Below are 18,376 nucleotides of genomic sequence, written 5' to 3'. Positions count from 1 at the left end.
ACGAATTTCCATTCTTTACACTTTCTCTCATTAAAACATACATCCTCCAGCATAGAGAAATGCCCTCTCCATCAGTTCTAACCAGAACTCAAAACTATTAGAAACTTCAAGCTCCAGTGAACACTAAGAAGCAGGACACTGCAAACTGTCAAACCAACATTCCCTAGACTGACAAACTTATGAACACATTCTACAATTTCTGCAACCATGAGCTTCACAGCACAATCTCCCAGCAAACACAGAGCACATCTTCTCAACTTAACAAAACTCTAAGGCTTTAAGTTACTACAAAGATTCTCAGGCTGCAGGTAGGCATACACACTGCAACACACAATTAAAAAGGTGTTCACTTGCCACACTTATCCAGCTCACCTACCTGCAACAACTAAGCTAGCCTACTCACAAGACCCCCACTGAACACTAGACAAAGCCAAGCTTCTAAGCATTCTATTCTTAAAAGATTTAGCAGATAACATGACTCAAATGACTCTAGGTAAACTCAGGCAGCCGACAACTACCAAGACATGCCCGCCTTAGGCAAACAAATTAGCATTAATGCTTAACACTTTTTGTCAGGTTTTCTGGAAGTTTTAGAATACTCAATTTTCACAAGCGCTTGTCTTTAAATTAATTTCATTAATACGATCCGGAGGTAGAAAGATATATTCATTTACACACTTAGGGGGTTGTCTGAGTCTGTCTCATTGTCAGTATAACAATTATTAGGCACGTGAAAGACACAAAAAACAGAGACACACACAGATTAGACACACAGCGGCCGCTTTTTGTTTTCTTCAGATTTTTTACTAAAAACCGAAAAGAATCAGTGGGTTGATACTCTTGGCGCCCTAAAATCAACCCTATCTCATCAGATTCACCTTGCCGGAAAAACAGGTGAGAGGCCACCAGGCGTTCCTGGCCCTCCAATCTCCCCGAGGCGTCCCCCAGGGTTGCAGCCTGCGGTGCTCCAAGTACATCTACCAACCGCGGTCTCGACCCCTTTACGGGATCGGGACGACTGCCAGACAGTGGGTACCCCCTTTCAGAATTCCGACCAGTCTCAGTGAAAAACAGAACACAGACAAACCAAGGCGCCACTAATCTTACCTCTTCCTCCAAGAGGGACTTCGGGAGTGAAGCGGGGTGAGCGTATGATCCCGGACGAGCCCCCAAATGTTGGATTCTCCCAGAGGAGGACACCGCCCCAAATCACTCACGGAAGGCATCTCTTGATGCAATAAGCAAGAGGAATTTATTCAGGAACCAGCTAGCTGGGGTCCAAGTTAGCCCGAAGCAGCGGGTCTCAACAAGGACCCTGAGCACACAAAGCCAGAAGGTTTTATAGCATTTTCAAAGGGGGCAACATTTTCCACAATCACAATACAGTGTTTTTTCATAGACACATAAATCTTTGCCTGGGGCCACATCCTGGGGTCTGGTTATATAAGATTACCTTCGGAATGTTTAGGGTGGTTCTAGTAAGATAAGCTTGGTGTGTATGATTAACTGATTTGAGGTCAGCTAATTAAAGGTCACTACATTTAACACTGGCTGACTAACTTGTTTTTCAAGATTCTAATAATTTTCCTCCTTCTAGGTTAGGGGGTGGTATTTAAGCCTTTAAGATGGCTGTACTTATGCTAACTTTTGATTCTTCAGACCCTACACTACCATCTAAATAGTCTTTCACTTTTGATGAGGTGAAAAATAAACAGGACTAGGTGCAGTAGTAGGATGGCCTTACATTGTTATAGTGCATTGTTTCAAAGAGACATTTAGAAATTAGTATCAGAGCCTGAATTTCTCTTATTTGACAAATTAAAATGAAAATAACTACCTCAATTGTTCTTTTTAATAGAATTTGATAACAGGATAAATTAATAGAAGTTAATAGAAATCTGAATGTTATCACATCAAAATACTTCCAATAGCACACAAATTAACTAGAATTGCTATTTATAATTTTATCATAAAGTTCAGAGTAAAGTGAAACAAACTGATGTTGTAGATGGAGCATTTAGTATTAACTTCACTAGGATCCATTCATAGTACTTGACATGGTATATTTATGCTATTCTCTTCAGGATTCTTTTTGATGTTTAGCTATATTGTCCCAAGTTAGAGTTTCTTCAGGACTGGATTAATGTAACTCTGATTGCATTACTTTAAACTTCTCTCAAAGCTTCTTTGTTTCTATTTCTGACTTACAAGGTGAAGGGCCCCCACCAGTAAGATGGCAAACTTCCGGCTTCTATTCGGGGGTCCTCGGTTCCCGCCGGCGCCACCTGAAGCCCAATCACCTCTCGCTCCCCTCCCAATTCCAGCACCTAGCCAACACCCACCAACCCCGTAGCAGTGACACCTCAATCAATTCATGCCCCTTCCTATATAACCCAGCACCTTTCCCTAATAAAGCGGAATTCTCTGGAGAATTGCTGCTGTGTGTCGCTCCTTTCCTTTCATTGGTGCTGAAACCCGGGAGACGGGACACCCCAACTGGGCCCCGTATTCCCCCCGACACCAGCAGCAGCTTGCCCTAGTCCTCTTTTTCCGGTGCTGGCCATCACACTCACCACTCCTCTCTGGCATTTAGGTAAGTTTTCCCCCCGGAATGGGCCACTCTTCCCCGAGCTATCGCAGTGCCATTGACCGTGATCGTCCGGCAAGGCCCTGACGCTCGGGGATGAGGAGGCAACTCTCCCTGCCTCAGGCCTTCATGGCTGCGGCGGACCCTCAGGCCCCTCCTCCTACAGCCATAAACGCATTCACCATCCCTTCCACCAGTGCTGAAACTTTTTAAGCAAAATTTCCCCGGGGTGGGCCACTCTTCTCCGAGCTATCGCAGTGCCATTGACCGTGATCGTCTGGCAAGGCCCTGACGCTCGGGGATGAGGAGGGAACTCTCCCCACCTCAGGCCTTCACGGCTGCGGCGGACCCTCAGGCCCCTCCTCCGACAGCCATAAATCCCTGCCTCAGGCCTTCACGGCTGTGGCAAACTCTCAGGCACCCCCCTCCAACAGCCATAAACGAGGTGACTCCTTTGCGGATGAGAACGCTCCCTTTTCCCCCCCTCCTCCTTCTGCTCCGTCTGCCAAAATCTGTTCTGTCTGCCGAAAACTCCTAGCGCTAGGTACCTCATGACTCCGGCAAACTGCCTTCTTAGGGAAGTCTGGGTGACGACCCACACTTCCTAAGAAATTCCGACTCGTATACGAGTTTCTGCAGAACACCAAGGATCATCGGGGATGCCGTTTGTCTCCTTGCAGTCTGCTTCCAGTCCAAGGATCACCATTCATCTTCCCCTGTTTGTCTCCTTCTCTGACCTTTAGCCATGGGAGCCTCCTCATCCCTCCCTGAAAGTTCACCTCTTGAATGCCTGCTTAAGCATCTGGCTACCCTCTCCCTGACACCTGATATAAAACGAAAACTTCTCCGTAAATATTGCTCCCAAGATTGGCCGACATACCCCCTGACCCCGCAGAAGCCTCCTGTTCACTCCCTTACCCTTCTTCTCCTACAACAGCCCTTCTCCCTTCCTCCCCCACCATCTCCTCCCCCATCTCACCTCCTCCACTTTTGTCCCCCGCAGATTAAGCCTGAGCCTTTCAGCCCCCCCTTTAACTAAGTCCCAGGGGCCTCTGTCTTTGCCCTCATCACCTGTTTCTCCCCTGTTAGGGACCGCCTTTGTCTTCTCACATGTTTGTAGGGAGAATGTGAAAGCACCTTCCCCCATGTCTGAATGCAGCATGGGAAAGCACAAGCTAGAGAACAACCGGTGCAGTCCTTAGAAGTTATCTGTCCACAAAGACATATCTTGCCAAGACTCCTCACTCTGAAAATAGGGAGACCTTGAAGATGTGTAGGAACACCGCCCCTGCTTCTAGATATGCCCTTCCGCCACTTGTCGATGTGGCAAGAATAGAGAACAAAGAACATTCTGTTTACGCATTCCATAAGCAATTAACCAGAGCCCTGCTGTAGCTCAGTTAGTAGAGCATGGGACTCTTAACCTCAGAGTCATGAGTTCAAGCCCAACTAGAGCGGCAGAAGGCAAGCAGCTGGGCTGCTAGCTGGTGACACGTGGGTCCGATTCTATTTTTCTTTATTTTCTTTGCCCCCCTTCTGCACTTCAGGACCTGCTCGACTAAGCACGGCTAGACCACGTCACTCCCCCACAGACTTAGCCAGAACCCTTCAGTCCCCCTCAGACTCGGTCCCAAGGGCCTCCCAAAATTATCGCCCCCTCCAGGAGGTAGCAGGATCCGAAGGCATCGTGCGCGTTCACGTCCCTTTCTCCTTAGGAGATTTAGCCCAACTAGAGAAACGCCTAAGTTCCTTTTCCACTGATCCCACAACATACATCAGGGAGTTTCAATGGACCCTCCAGTCTTACAGCCTCACACATCATGACATTTTCATGCTCCTGGCCAATACTCTCCTCCCTGAAGAGCGTGGATGAGTTTGGGACTTCACCCAAATGCACGCTACCGAAACCCACAGGACTGACCCCACCTATCCCCCTGGCCCCACTCTTGTCCCGGAACAAAACCCACACTGAGATTATAACACCGCCATGGGTCTCTGCTCTTGAGATATTTTTGCCTCCTGCTTAATAGCAGGTCTGAAAAAGGCAGCTCGTAAAGTAGTCAATTTTCAAAAGCTCCAAGACATAATTCAAAAGAGAGACGAAACCCCCTCCGAGTTCTTAGACAGACTCACTCAAGCCCTATTACAGTATACCAGCCTGGACCCAGAAACACCTGAAGGAAGACATGTCCTTATGACATACTTCCTAGCTCAAAGCTACCCCAATATTAAAACTAAACTCAAAAAGTTGAAACAGGGCCCTGCTACCCCACAGACTGAGATCCTAACAGTGACCTTTAAAGTCTTCCATAACTGGGAGAAGGAGAAAGAACGCCGTAAACAAAAGGCTGATCAGGCCAATTTCCAGATGTTGGCCCAGCTGATAAAACCACAACCTGGGCGCCCCTCTACAAATAAGCCCCCGCCAGGAGCTTGTTTCAAGTGTGGAAAAGAGGGACATTGGTCAAGGGCGTGCCCCTCCCCCAGATCTTCTACCACCCCATGCCCCAGATGCCACAAAAAGGGCCACTGGGGGTCTGATTGCCCAACCACTCGAAGGGGAGGCTGGACGAACAACCCCCATCCTAAGCCCGCCGTAGTGGGGCTTGCAGAAGAAGATTGACAGGGCCCGGGGGCTTCTCGCCCGACCATTTCCATCACCAAACAGGAGCCCAGGGTTACTTTAACAGTAGATGGTCGCCCCATCTCCTTCCTCCTAGATACAGGAGCCACCTTCTCAGTCTTGCGAGAATACCGGGGCCCTACCACGCCAGCCATTACTCCTATAGTCGGAGTAGGAGGTAAACAGATTTTCCCATTAATCTCCCCCCCCCCCTTTTATGCACAATCCTAGACAATCCCATACCTTTCTCCCACTCCTTCCTGGTTATACCCCAGTGTCCCATCCCTTTACTAGTACGAGACATCCTTTCCCTCCTCCACGTTTCCATAACTATATCCACTCCCACAGCCCCCAGTACTCCCTTTCTGATGGCCCTCATAGCCAACAACCCCCCTCTACCCAATGAAAGCTCCGGTTCTGCCCTCATACACCCTGTGAATCCTAAAGTTTGGGACATACAAGCCCCTCCGTGGCCCTATGTCCCCCTGCCTCTATCAAATTACGTGACCCCTCTCAGTATATCTGTCAGGCCCAATACCCCCTAACCACTTCAGCCCTCATGGGCCTCCAACCCATCATTCAAGATCTCTTAAACAAAAATTACCTCAGACCCACTCACTTCCCATTTAATACCCCCGTATTAGCTGTTAAAAAAACCAATGGATCTTTCCGCCTTGTCCAAGACCTTCGCCTCATCAACATAGCCGTTGTCCCTTTCCATCCCTTAGTTCCAAATCCATACAGCCTTTTATCGCAGATCCCTGCCTCGGCATCCCACTTCTCAGTCCTAGATCTCAAGGACCCATTTTTCTATCCCTCTAGACCCCTGCTCCCAAGATTTTTTTCATCTTCACCTGGATGGACCCATACACAAGACATTCTGAACAACTCACTTGGACAGTTTTGCCACAAAGCTTCTGAGATAGTCCCCATATTTTTAGACAGGTCCTAGCTCAGGACCTCAAATAGTTTCATCATGATCACTCCAAGTCCACCTTATTACAATACATGGACAATCTTCTACTCTGCAGTCCCTCGTGGGAACAGTCTCAACTTGACACTGCCTCCCTTCTTAATCTTCTAGCTTCCAGAAGTTACTGAGTATCCCCCGTCAAAGCTCAAATCTCTTCCCCTCCTGTCACTTACCTCAGATTCCTTCTATCTCAACAAAGAAAGTCCATATTACCTTAGACAGAAAATGGCTCCTCTCTGACCTGCCCGTTCCCAAAACCAAGACAGAAATCCTTTCCTTTCTAGGCCTGGCTAGATATTTTAGAGCGTAGATCCCTAAATTCTCCCTGTTGGCAAGACCCCTATATGACCTCATCAAGAGCCCCCCTAAAAAACCATTATCCTCCTCACCCCGACACTCTGTCAAGCCCTTGTAGAAGCCTCAGCTCTCCATCTTCCTGATTTGTTGAAGCCCTTCTCATTATACATTCATGAGAGGTCCAGTCAAGCTCTAGGAGTCCTATGCCAATATTATGGCCCATCCTTTGCCCCAGTAGCTTATCTCTCCAAGCAATTAGACCCCACAGTTTGGAGATGGGCCCCCTGCCTCTGAGCATTAGCCGCTAGACAGCTCTTGCAGAAGGCAGCTCATAGACTGACATTCAGGGCGCCCCTTACCATTCTGTCCCCACATTACCTAAAAGATCTCTTAACCTACAAAAGTTTACAGACTCTTCCTCCCTCCAGACTCCTGACCTTACTGTCCTCTTTCCTCCAAAATCCCGTTTACCCCCTTTGCCATCCATACCCGAATCATAACTTTTTCCTCCTTTACTTCGCTCTCGCTTTTTTTTTCCTCATTCCTCTTCCCCACCACCCCAGCCTCCTTTGTATGGCAATTCAAAGTCAGACAGACTTACACACAGCATCAAACAAAAGTTACTGCCCTCATTGCCACACCAGACTGCCCTCTGAGAAGCTGCTCTGAGCCTTTATACCTCCACTTTCCTCCCTCCACTGAAGTGTTCACTAGCAGCTACCCTTATTCTCCCTACCTCTGCTTCCTCTATGACCAAAAACAAGCCTATTGCAGGTGATGGCCAGACACCTACAGGAGATGTCCCTACTAGTCTTGCACCATTCACTACATGGGTGACTTCCAGTACCCACAGTATTACTCAACCGTTTCATGAAATATCCCAATGGCTCATTCTCCTTATCAATCCCAGATCCCTGGGACTCTCGATGGGCCACTGGAGTCACAGCCTCAGTTTACTACGGGGCGTCCTTGACCCCCCATGGTACCCTTCATATCTCTCGAAAGTATGTTCCCTCTCATTCCCAGATCTCTCAAGTTGCATCAGATATCAGACATTCTGAAAAAGTCATTATCCAAACTCTTGATGGCGCCTCTTCATCTTCTTATCCCCGCCCCTCTTCTCATTTCTCCTACTCTTCATTACAGCTCATTCAGGACACCACCATCTTTCTCAACCACACCCTTAACACCGCCAATTTTTTCTTGTGTGCATCACTACAGCGCCCACTGCTGGCCACCGTGCCCCTTAATATTTCCAACTACTCCTTCCATGCAGAATTACAACCCCTCTGCCCCCTGGCAGGCATACCCCTATGGGAACCAGTATATGCAGATAATCTCACCATCCACCACTGTGTAGGCCCAACTCCACCCCCCTCCAGCGCACTTCACTGCCTCTCTATCTAAACCCCTACCTCCGGCTCTAAGACTTTTATGCAACCAGGACACTTCTTTTGGTGTACTGGCAGTCTTTTCAACTCACTGCCTCTCAGCTCCGATACACCCTGCATTCTCGTCACCCTAATCCCACAGCTTACACTTCACAGCATGGCAGAATTTCTTGAGCTCCAACCTCCCTTGCCCTCATGCACAAAAAGAGCTGCTTTCCTTCCCATCATGGTCGGTATCTCTTTGATCACCTCAGCCATTGGGGCACGGCTTTCGGGAGAAGCCTTGGGTCACTCTCTATGGGCAGTTAGAGATCTCAACGCCAAACTTGAGGGAGCCCTGACATCCACTACCAATTCCCTAGCCTCTCTCCAAAGACAGGTCACTTCGCTAGCTAAAGTCACCCTTCAAAACTGGCGGGCCCTAGATCTGCTTACAGCCGAGAAGGGCGGCACCTGCGTCTTCCTCCGGGAAAAGTGCTGCTATTACATCAACGAATCCGGCATTGTAGAAACTGACATTACCAAACTCACCGACCTTGCCTCCAGTCTCCACTCTGCTTCCAGTTCCAACCCATTCTCATCAATACTAACAAACCCCCTCCTCAACTGGCTCTGGCCCATCGCAGGCCCCATAATAATCATTCTTCTTGCCTGTCTCTTCTTACCCTGTATAATAAAGTTCATCAAATGCCAAGTCGGAAAAATCTCTAATCAAGCTTTCAACCAGCTTTTACTCAGGAACTACCAGCTTCTGGCCACAGAAGATCCCTCACCCTCACGTGACCTCTGCGCCACACACTGAGATGGACCCCTCTCTCCACTGGAAACTGTTCCTGGAAACAATGGCTGCAGACGCCTGGCTCCTGACACCCATATCCTCTTGGCACCATTGGAATCAACAGCTCCTCGACCTATGGTTACAGGGAAGCTTCATTGATTTCCAAACCTGAAGAAGTCCACATCTACTCATCCTTACTGTGGGGAGTCCTATCAACCCTTTCCTCCCAATCCTCAAGCCCTCACTCCCTTCTCCGCCGCTGTTCAGCAGGAAGCAGCCAGAGAGAAAGCAACGTCCACAACCACATAGAGGAGAAAGGGGGGAATGAAGGGCCCCCACCAGTAAGATGGCAAACATCCGGCTTCTCTTCGGAGGTCCTCGGTTACCGCTGGTGCCACCTGAAGCCCAATCACCTCTCGCTCCCCTCCCAATCCCAGCACCTAGCCAACAGCCACCAGCCCCGTAGAAGTGACACCTCAATCAATTCATGCCCCTTCCTATATAACCCAGCACCTTTCCCTAATAAAGCGGAATTCTCCGGTGAATTGCTGCTGTGTGTCGCTCCTTTCCTTTCACAAGGAAAATGGACAAAATGCAAAAATGTTTAATCATTTTTTCTGTTGTAAAATGAGTGACTTTAAAAAGAGTTTCTTAAAGGAGAGAATAATGTATCCACACAATGGAATATTATGAACAATTTTAAATTATGCTCTAAATAATATTTAAAAGCTTCAAAACATGATCAAGTACCAAAAGTAGAATATAAAGCTATATATAGCATGATACCAGTATTATCAGATTGCTAGATAGGTAGATTTAGTAAAAGAAAAAACTAGAACAAAATATTAAGTGACAGTCATGTCTGAGTGGGACTGAGTGATTTCTTTTTATATAATATGTGTTTTTCAAAATAGTTAATAGCAAAGATTTTCTGATTCTACAAGTAATTAGTATCATTAAAATGTAAAGGGCAGAAGAAAACTCAAAATAAAAAAAATTGTTTAAAATTACTTTTAAATCCCCACAAAGAAAATAATTTACAAGATTCATATTTAAATTAATAGGATGTATTTATCATGATCCCTTTATTGTCTGAAGATGAACTAAAGGTGAGTTTGAAGGATGAACATGTATTAAGTGGGATTTAGTGTAGATGATATCTTGATTCCTCAAAGTGTGCACGCACTCTGGACCAGGAGCACTAATATTTTCTGGGAACTTGTTGGAAATGCGTATTTTGGGGCCCCACCCCAGTCCTATTGAACCAGAAACTCTGGAAATGGGGTCAGCATTGTGTGTTTTAACAAGCCCTCTAGGTGATTTTGATGTATGCTTGAGTTTGAGAGACACTGCTTTAGAGCTCTGAGTTCTAAGACTGTCCTAGAACAATTTCTCAAAAATTGTATCCTAAAATATTTCCATTTTGCATTTCTCTCCTCCTCCTCTGTCTCATTTCTTCCTGTTCTTTCTCTGTATATCTCTGCCTCTCCTTTACACATACTTACAGTTTTTCTTGTATTTTGTTTGTTTGCTCATATCTTTATCTCATTTCCCCAAAATATTTGAGGCAGCTTAGGTGCATATGCAACAATATACTGGCAACAGTGAACACTCATTTCCTGCCCTTTATTTTTCAGGTACTGTTCTAAGTACTTTACATATAGGATCTCATTAGCTTAACTATTAGCAACAACCCAATGAGACATTTATTATTGTTGCTGGTGTTGTGGTATTACCTCCATTTTACGGGCCAAGAAGCTGAAGCACGAAGGCTACATTAACTTGCCCAAAGGCATAAACCAGTAAGTAGAATCTAAGGTAGCTGTTCCAAAGTCTGAGCCCTCAACCAGTTCACTATGCTGGTTTTCAAAATCAAATCAGTGAGGAACTGGCGGTGATGGAAAATAAAGGAACAAGATAAATGCACAGTCTATTCCATAGAGTTTTATATACTTAGTAAACATGGCCACGGATTTGCCTCTAACTCAAGCAGAGAGGGAAAAAGCATGTGCTGCAAGATTTACAGTCACTAAAATATGGGCGCAAACTAATTTTCAGGAAGGCCACCATGGAGTCTGGAGAGAAGCATCTCATGTCACTGTACATCCTCAGACGTATGCCATTGTGATTTCCATTTCATTCATTCACTTTGTATTTATTTGTACTGTAATTACTTCTTCAGCACTGTCTCTTTGTTTGGCACTGTGCTCTGGCTTGAGGTAATTCCTGCCTGGCGTACAAGAACAATGGTGTGTCTACCCTCGGCTTTCCGCACTTCCTGAGTGTGGAGTAGAAGACCTTAATGACAGGCAGGGAAGGACATGGATCGAGGCACTCTTGGGGGTTGAGATCTGAGGGAGGGTTAAGAGACACTGAAAGGAAACAGCCATTTGACCTGATAGTGCCTGGTCACAGAGGCACCCATTATTCCTTGGCAACACCATTCTCTGTAATCTCAGGCTGATCCTGGACAAACTGCACCCCGAGCTTTGAAAATTTCCTTGGTTTTTTGGAGGCTATGTGGCTGTAGGAATAAAGGGCAGGAGGATGGTAGGAGAGGCACAGCCAGCTGGTTTGGACAAGGCTCTGAAGTATGTATGTCTGTACACATATGCATCTCCAAGGGAGTATGGCTGCCTGCCTGGTGAAAGGTCACCCTTCACCTTCTCGAAATAAGCCCTAAAAACTGCACAAAGACTTTTAAAAATTGTTCTTTCTCTATTCTTCCCCATTCAGATTTATATAGTAAATGGAGCCCAGGCAAAATTACTTGTCCCAGTGGCCATGGCTCCTGCCCAGTAATCATGGCCGTATCTTCTACCACCTTTGGCCATGAACCCCTGGAGACAAGAGTGTCTCTAATTACACTTGGGCCTCAAAATAAGGATGTGAGTGGCTAGACTTTCAGCTTGTGTTTCTAAGTGGAAATCATATCAAGACTATGAATGTTATGATTGTGTTTTATGGTTTGAAATGAACTATGTCAGTTACATGGCCCATAATGCCAATATCTGATAGATCCAATAATGTGATCAATGTGCCAGAACGCATATGGGCACCCAAGGACATCTCTCCTGAAACCATCACTGTAAAGGTCTTAGGGCAAGAGGATATAGAGTTTGATACAATATGCATTGTCTGGAAGGTGGTGGTAGTACAGGAAACAGAGAATAATCATGGAGCCACTCCATGTGTCATTTTTAATTTGCAATAATTGGTCTTGTAGTGATCTTTCCTAGACTGCTTTTGATGTGAAAGAAGAGCAAACTCCGTCACCAGTCTTGATATGGCACTTGAACTACTTAACAGGTTCTACCATAGTTATTGGGGGTTTCAGGGCTGTGTTGAAGAATAAGCACAAATGCCCTAGACAGACAGCAGCCCTTCTCAGGCCTTGACGAAAGTAATTGTTTCCCAATGGACTTCCATGGAAGCTTGAAACACTGTCAGGTCTTGAGTTTCCTAAGCAAACGCGTTCCACTTACTCTCCTTTTTATTCTGTCTCTCCTGCAGTCCCAACAGAAGTGTATTGTGATCTTTGCCCTGGTATGCTGCTTCGCCATTCTCGTTGCATTGATATTTTCAGCTGTGGATATCATGGGAGAGGATGAGGATGGACTCTCAGAAAAAAATTGTCAAAATAAATGTCGGTAAGAGGTAACAAACAAAAATTCTCTTTTAGGGGTGGACAAGAATGCAAAGAGAGCCCTGGACAGCAGGGAGAAAGATGTGGTAAATACACATGCTCACCCAGCTCCCCCTTGGGTTAGGAGGACCAAGAGAATAAGAATGAATAATGATTTAATGCACTTGACACTTTGGGCATATTCTGTGCAAAGGGGTGTTTAACAAAATGCAATTCTGTAAAAAATGAAATTTCTGGAGACCTCCGTATGTGTGATTTACTTCATGACAGCCTGGCAAATCAGTGCCCCAAATGGACAGTGGACACTGTGCTAGTTGTCACATCAAATGAAAATTAAAAAGCACACACCTCAGGAAAATTTACAGTTTAAAATTAAGGATTAAATAAATATGTCTCTGAGAAGACACAGGCCTCCTCAATGTCCCAATATAGCACATGGCTTATTTTTAATCTAGAAATTATAACGGCTTTACCATTTTATTTATGTATTATGTGTCTTCAGTTACATTAGCTAACATTTCCCTAGGGTCATTTCTGACTGGCAGAACCATCAGAATATGGTTTTATCCCCATAAATCTCCTCATCCAACTCTTCTCTGAGCTGCTACTTTTTTTTTCTGAGGTCGAGGTCATAGGGAGGGTATAGAAAAGTACCAAAGGCTGGGGGGCAGATAGATAAGAAGGCTGTTTTTATATACATGTTGCTGCAAAGCTGATGTGAGGCTACAAAGTTATAATCATTATGAATTAAAGATTATAACAAACTTTAATTGTGACTTTTCTCATGGAAAGTGTTAGGCTAAGTGCCCCCTCTTTTCTAGCTTAAACTCAATAACAACCTGGTAATGTGTATGTGAGTTTTATCCTGGGTATTTTACCTTGAGGGTTGAATGTCTGGCACAAAAAATATATGTGTGGAAAAGACAACTGAAATTTGTTTTTTGAACCCATGATGCAATATAGTCTAGTTACTGAGCAACAGTACTATATACAGAACAAAGGATCTGAGAGAAATTAGAATACATTTTAGATTTATTCCTTCATGTTCGAAAGTTGTACCTAAATATATTTACTTTCCAGACTGGATTTGGGAGAAAAGTTGTATTGGGATTGTAAGGGAAGCAAATAGAACAATAGCAGGTTATCATCATTTTCCTCCTGAACACTCCGTCTGCAATTCCTCGTCTAATCTTATTACATGTCAGATAGAAATGTTCTGTGGGCAAGGGGCCAGTGACTCACCCTTACCCAGTGGAATGGCTCTTCCTGTCTCCTCACCTCACTCTGTAGTGAAGACTGCTGGGTACTTTAGATGGCAAATGCCAGCCCCTAGAAAGTGACTTTATAGAAGTCAAACTATAACAACTTCCTTAAGACAAAATACCAAGGATCTTTTAACACACATTAACAGGTATTGGTATGTTGAACAAAAAAGAGCCTTAGAAATATGCCTCTTTTCATTTGTGGGAAGTGATACTCAATTTTTAGTTTCAATCTCTAGACCTGAATTTGGGTCTATTTCTTCCATCTCAGTAGCTAAATCCTAATGACTCAACATGGCTTCTCCCTCTATCCACAAAATGTCCTTCCAGTTACCAATTATCCTCCTGCTTCCTTTCCCCTGGGTTGCTGGAATCGCTCTCCTGGTTGCTGCATCCTGTTCTATATGCAGCCATGTCTTCCAGAACTTGCAGCCTCTCTGGATCTTCCTGTCTGTTCTACATTCTCAGCCATGCAGTGGGCACTTCCTTATGTCTGCTCTGGTGCTGTCTGGCTCCCCCAACCTCATCCTGGGGAGCTTCTACTTTTGCATCTCTCTCCAACACACAGGACAGAAGCAGGGCAACTGTGAGTCTTTCTACCCCAGCCAGTCCTGATCTCCAGTGAGACAATCCATTGTGGTACCACCTTTGCTTGGTTATCTCCATCTTCACCGTTGCTGGTTTGATGGAATGTTCTTATATCATTCACTCTCTCCTTATCATAGGCAACACCACCTTCTAATTCCCAGGACTCTCCCACCTCCTTTTGTACCTGGCCAACAGACATCCTGACCATCAGAGCCATCCCTTGCTGTGGCTCCAGGAAGAAGGCAATTCCCCGCCAGGGGAAAATTCCCTAAGAACCTGATGAAACTGAAGGAAGACAAGGGAAAGGGTAGTTTGGGGATTGAAGGTTTATTTCTCATGGCTCAGTCTCTCTCCTCCCAACCCCAGTTGCTCTGCTTTCTCTCTCCCTGCACGCTCCCAAGTCCATTCTCTCCAGCCTGCGTGCACTGTCCTTCCCCCATCCCTTCCTGGAGGAACTCCGTGGGTGGGTCCTTGGTGACTGACAGGCTCCTGACCAATTTTGTACCAGGAATGGAGGGGAAGAGAGAATGGCTGCTACTCTCTACCCATTACCCCAATAGGCAATCCCCTGAGGGACCTGTGGTTCTTCTGGGGTAAACATTGATGTGTAAACAGGCCCTTATATACATATCACTATCAAGGTCTGGCGGGGATTCTTACTGAAAACTTCCAGTTACCCTATACTTGCCACCATCCTTGGTAACTAAATTTATTTCCCAACACCCTGGCCTTACTGTTTTTCACCACCTTGAATCAATAGATGTAATGTTGTCTTCACCATGGCACCTAGCAGCTCCACTTCTATCTTAGCCTAATGCAGTGAACAACCACAGACTTTGAAATCAGAAATATCTGAATTCAAACCTATATTCTACCACTTACTGGCTCGAGAAAGTTGGCCAAGATACTAAATATTTCATCCAGTGTCTATTGACAGAGCACCAAGGACTGAATGAGGAGTTACAATGCAGTTAACAAGGCAGTGTGGAAATACACTGTGGCCGGAACTGCAGTGGGCATGTCAGGGTGGGCTTGGGGGAGCTGCCTGACTGTGAAAGGAGGACATCTGGTCCTGGTCCCTACTCCACCCCTGAGGGGTTAGGAAGGCTCTTTTCATTTTATTTCCCTTGAAAGTAGTAGATTAAATGGGGCCTCAAAAGGTTTATGAGGAGTCAGTATAAGTTATAGAGACCTGTAACAAAGCATCAGGGAACTCATAACAAGTAATATATGAATATTAATCATCTCCATTTCCTTCCAAGGACTAAGAAATCCCCCACCTCTCTTCTTGACTAGCTTCCTTTTTCTCTCACTTCCTCACTTACTGTAAATCTTCTCTTTCTCCTGATTTAGTCTTGTGTTCTGTGGAAGTAAATAAAGATGAACTCCATGAGATGGAGTCTGTTGATTCAGAGATGGTTACAGCAAAGTGGTCAGCCACCAGCACTTGCATTTGGCAGAGACTCAAAGTCAGGCAGGCCTGGGCAGGCTTGATAGGGAAGAAGGGGTGGCTTTAGGAGACTCAGTAGGAGTGTGGGTGGAGAAGCTAGAGGCTGGCTCAAGGGAATCGGGGCATCCTCTGTAGTTGGCTTTCTCCATTTGGCCCTAAGTTGGAAGTGAGGACAAAAATTAGGGAAGCGGGTAGTTGTTAATCAAGTCCTGGTTATTTGGGACCGATGGTTATAGCAGTTTTGTTTGGTTTCATGAATGGTTACTAGAGAGAGCAGCCCAATATCCTACACATCTGATGGAGAGCAGGCAGGCTCCTGGGCTGGGTGTAGTAGGTTGGTTGGTTTCCAGGGCTGGTGCTGCAGGCTGTGGGTCAGAGTCCTCATTTTTATATAGATGGTCTGGCCTTTGCCATTTGGGTATTCAGTCCTCTAGGTCCCTGCAACTCCTCTGATACTGCCAACCATTCTGTTTCAGTTTCCTTCTTATCCACATGTAGACCATGGCAGTGTGTCTGTGATGTCTCCCACAGCATCTCAGGGACTTGCCTCTGGGATCTTTGGCCTCAGCCATGCTGCCAGTTCTGCAAGTAGTTGACTCCTGGTCCCCCATCCTGGTCTGTGGGGCAGCCTCAGCCATCACTCTAGTCCCCTAACAGCCTGCAGAGGAGTGTGAGATCCACTGTTCTTCAGTCTGGGGATGCCCCTGGTTAGAGGTCAGGAAGGTTGAGAGTGTCCCCAAGGACATCAGCACTGGTCACAGAACCTCTTGACCATGCCAGTCTCAACTCACTCATCTGTACAGAATTCCAGCTCTCCCTCCCCTGACCTTGTCTTTTTCCACCCATGACTGCCTCAGACACTACCTCAATGTGGCGCTTCCCAGATCACATGATGCTCCACTGGCAATTATTGTTTGCCTCACTCACATCCCATTTCCTCTTTATGCTTCATCCTTGTGGTGCCATTATCACAGAGACTGCTGCTTCCTCAGTTCACCCTTTGCTGAGAACTTATTACTTTGAAATTAAACTCCCTCTGGGTCTGTAGCTCTCCTCCCTGCTGATAGCTTCAGGAATGCATGATGTTCTGTGGCCAGCAGTTCTTCCTGTTTCAGCAGCCTTTCCCCAGAATCTCATCCCAGCACTCCTTTCGAAGCATATTGTTTAATTCTCCTTTTCTCTGCTGACTAGCCTAGATAACTTCTATCCTCTGCTGGTTCCCACTCTGAATCATGCTGTCCACTCTATGTTTCCTCAAGTTTACATGACTTTCAGAAAATATATATGTCCCTATAAAAAAATACCCTATTGATAATTTTTTCTGACTTCTTATTCTATGTATTTTTTATTATTACTTTACTGCTATAATACTGTACTCATAGTAATGATACCCTTGATTATCATAATTGTCCACATTCTACAATCCATAAAATAACAACTGATCTTAACTTACCTTCCAAAGTACCTTTTAACCAACCTCAGTTGTGATGCCAAGACCCAAGATCTTTGACCTCAGTAAATGACTGTGACCCATTTCTTCCTCCCTTTGTACTGAATTTCAGGGTAGTTTACATCATTTCTCAGAACGTTTTAATTGCTGATTTAGTTGCTATAAACATAAACCTCCATGTCTCTTGACTACCATTAAAACCCACATGTCAGTGTGCTGGAGGCATCTCTGGAGAGTTAAGAATGGCTTAGCTGCCAGTTCAGACTGCACACATCCTGTGGCTGGGCTATTTTATAGTTACTAGTGTCTCTAGTTATCATTTTATACCATTCTTGTAAGAGGTAACTGATCACTGTGAGGTTCCCCACACATTGCATCCCCAGGGACCAAGAGAGCCCAGTACTTCCCTCCAGATGCTCTGTGCTACAGAACATCTGCTCACCTGCCAAATGCCTGCCCTTTCAAAGGAAAAGCCTGCATTTTGTATTTTGGAGCTGCATCTGTTTCACCTCTCCTGGAGCAATCCTACTTCAGGTGCTATGGGTTATTTCTTCTCCACTTATTAGAGATGCTATTAGACTCTTGATGGAAGAGGGCTTGTCTTTACCACATCTCCCTGATAAATGCACCCAGCACCTGTCCACACCCTGCTGCTCCTGCACCTCAGGCCTGATTCCCATAACAATTGGGAGATTAAGTTCTGTAGGCTGTCATTATAAAAGCTAAATAAACACAATTTTGGGCGTGTTATCACAATCTTCTAATTTGGACATTTGCCACCTACTATATCGAGGTTATTCTGGCAGCCCCTGCTCCAGGTCCTCCTCATGCTTGCCCCACCCCTACCTCCTGAATCAGCCGGTGTCTGTGCAGCTACTGGCCTGGTTCTCTCTCACCCAGGGCTGTGCATATCCATTTACTGATGCCCAGTGGGTCTGAAGCATGAAGGGAATAAACCAACTCAGTTTACATACCTGATCCCTACTATTCCTGAACCCAGGAATTTTCTCTCACCCTGAAGTAAATAGACTTGAGTCTGCAGCATGGGACCCATGTAATACTTCAGGCTGGGTAACCAATGTATAAGTTACCATCGTGGTTCTCTAGTAAGTAGTGGCCTAGACCACCACAAAATGTATAGCTGTGGCTAGATTCATATTATAGTGGCCTCCCCTACACACATACACTTTTTACAGGTACTTTCTAAATTTTTTTTATTTTTCTATGAAAAAGCTGACTTCTCTATTTCACACATTTTGTTTTCTGAATCTCCTGATCCATTATTTTCTTAGCTAAAATAATAAACTTTATCTATAGACATATCTATATCT

General features: G+C 45.4%; 1 protein-coding gene across 8 annotated transcripts in view; it reads left to right on the top strand.

The window, feature by feature from the left end:
* Positions 1-18,376, top strand: part of PLD5 (phospholipase D family member 5) — a 457,751-nt gene that overhangs the window by 166,354 nt on the left and 273,021 nt on the right. For 7 of the 8 annotated variants that reach the window (XR_005062463.2, XM_073216684.1, XM_073216683.1 and 4 more), the window contains exon 2: positions 12,163-12,299. Coding sequence is in view for 7 of the 8 variants with exons in the window: in XM_073216684.1 (XP_073072785.1) it covers positions 12,163-12,299 (137 nt within the window). In the remaining variant the exon portion in view is untranslated. Of the gene's footprint in view, positions 1-12,162; positions 12,307-18,376 lie in introns of those variants that run through there. The other variant, XM_073216685.1, reaches the window with a different exon arrangement.

This window comes from Manis javanica, chromosome 11, assembly GCF_040802235.1.
Source record: "Manis javanica isolate MJ-LG chromosome 11, MJ_LKY, whole genome shotgun sequence".
In the NCBI taxonomy this organism is placed as follows: domain Eukaryota; kingdom Metazoa; phylum Chordata; class Mammalia; order Pholidota; family Manidae; genus Manis; species Manis javanica.
Note: the sequence above shows the minus strand (reverse complement) of the source record. Positions and strands in the feature narration are given on the sequence as shown.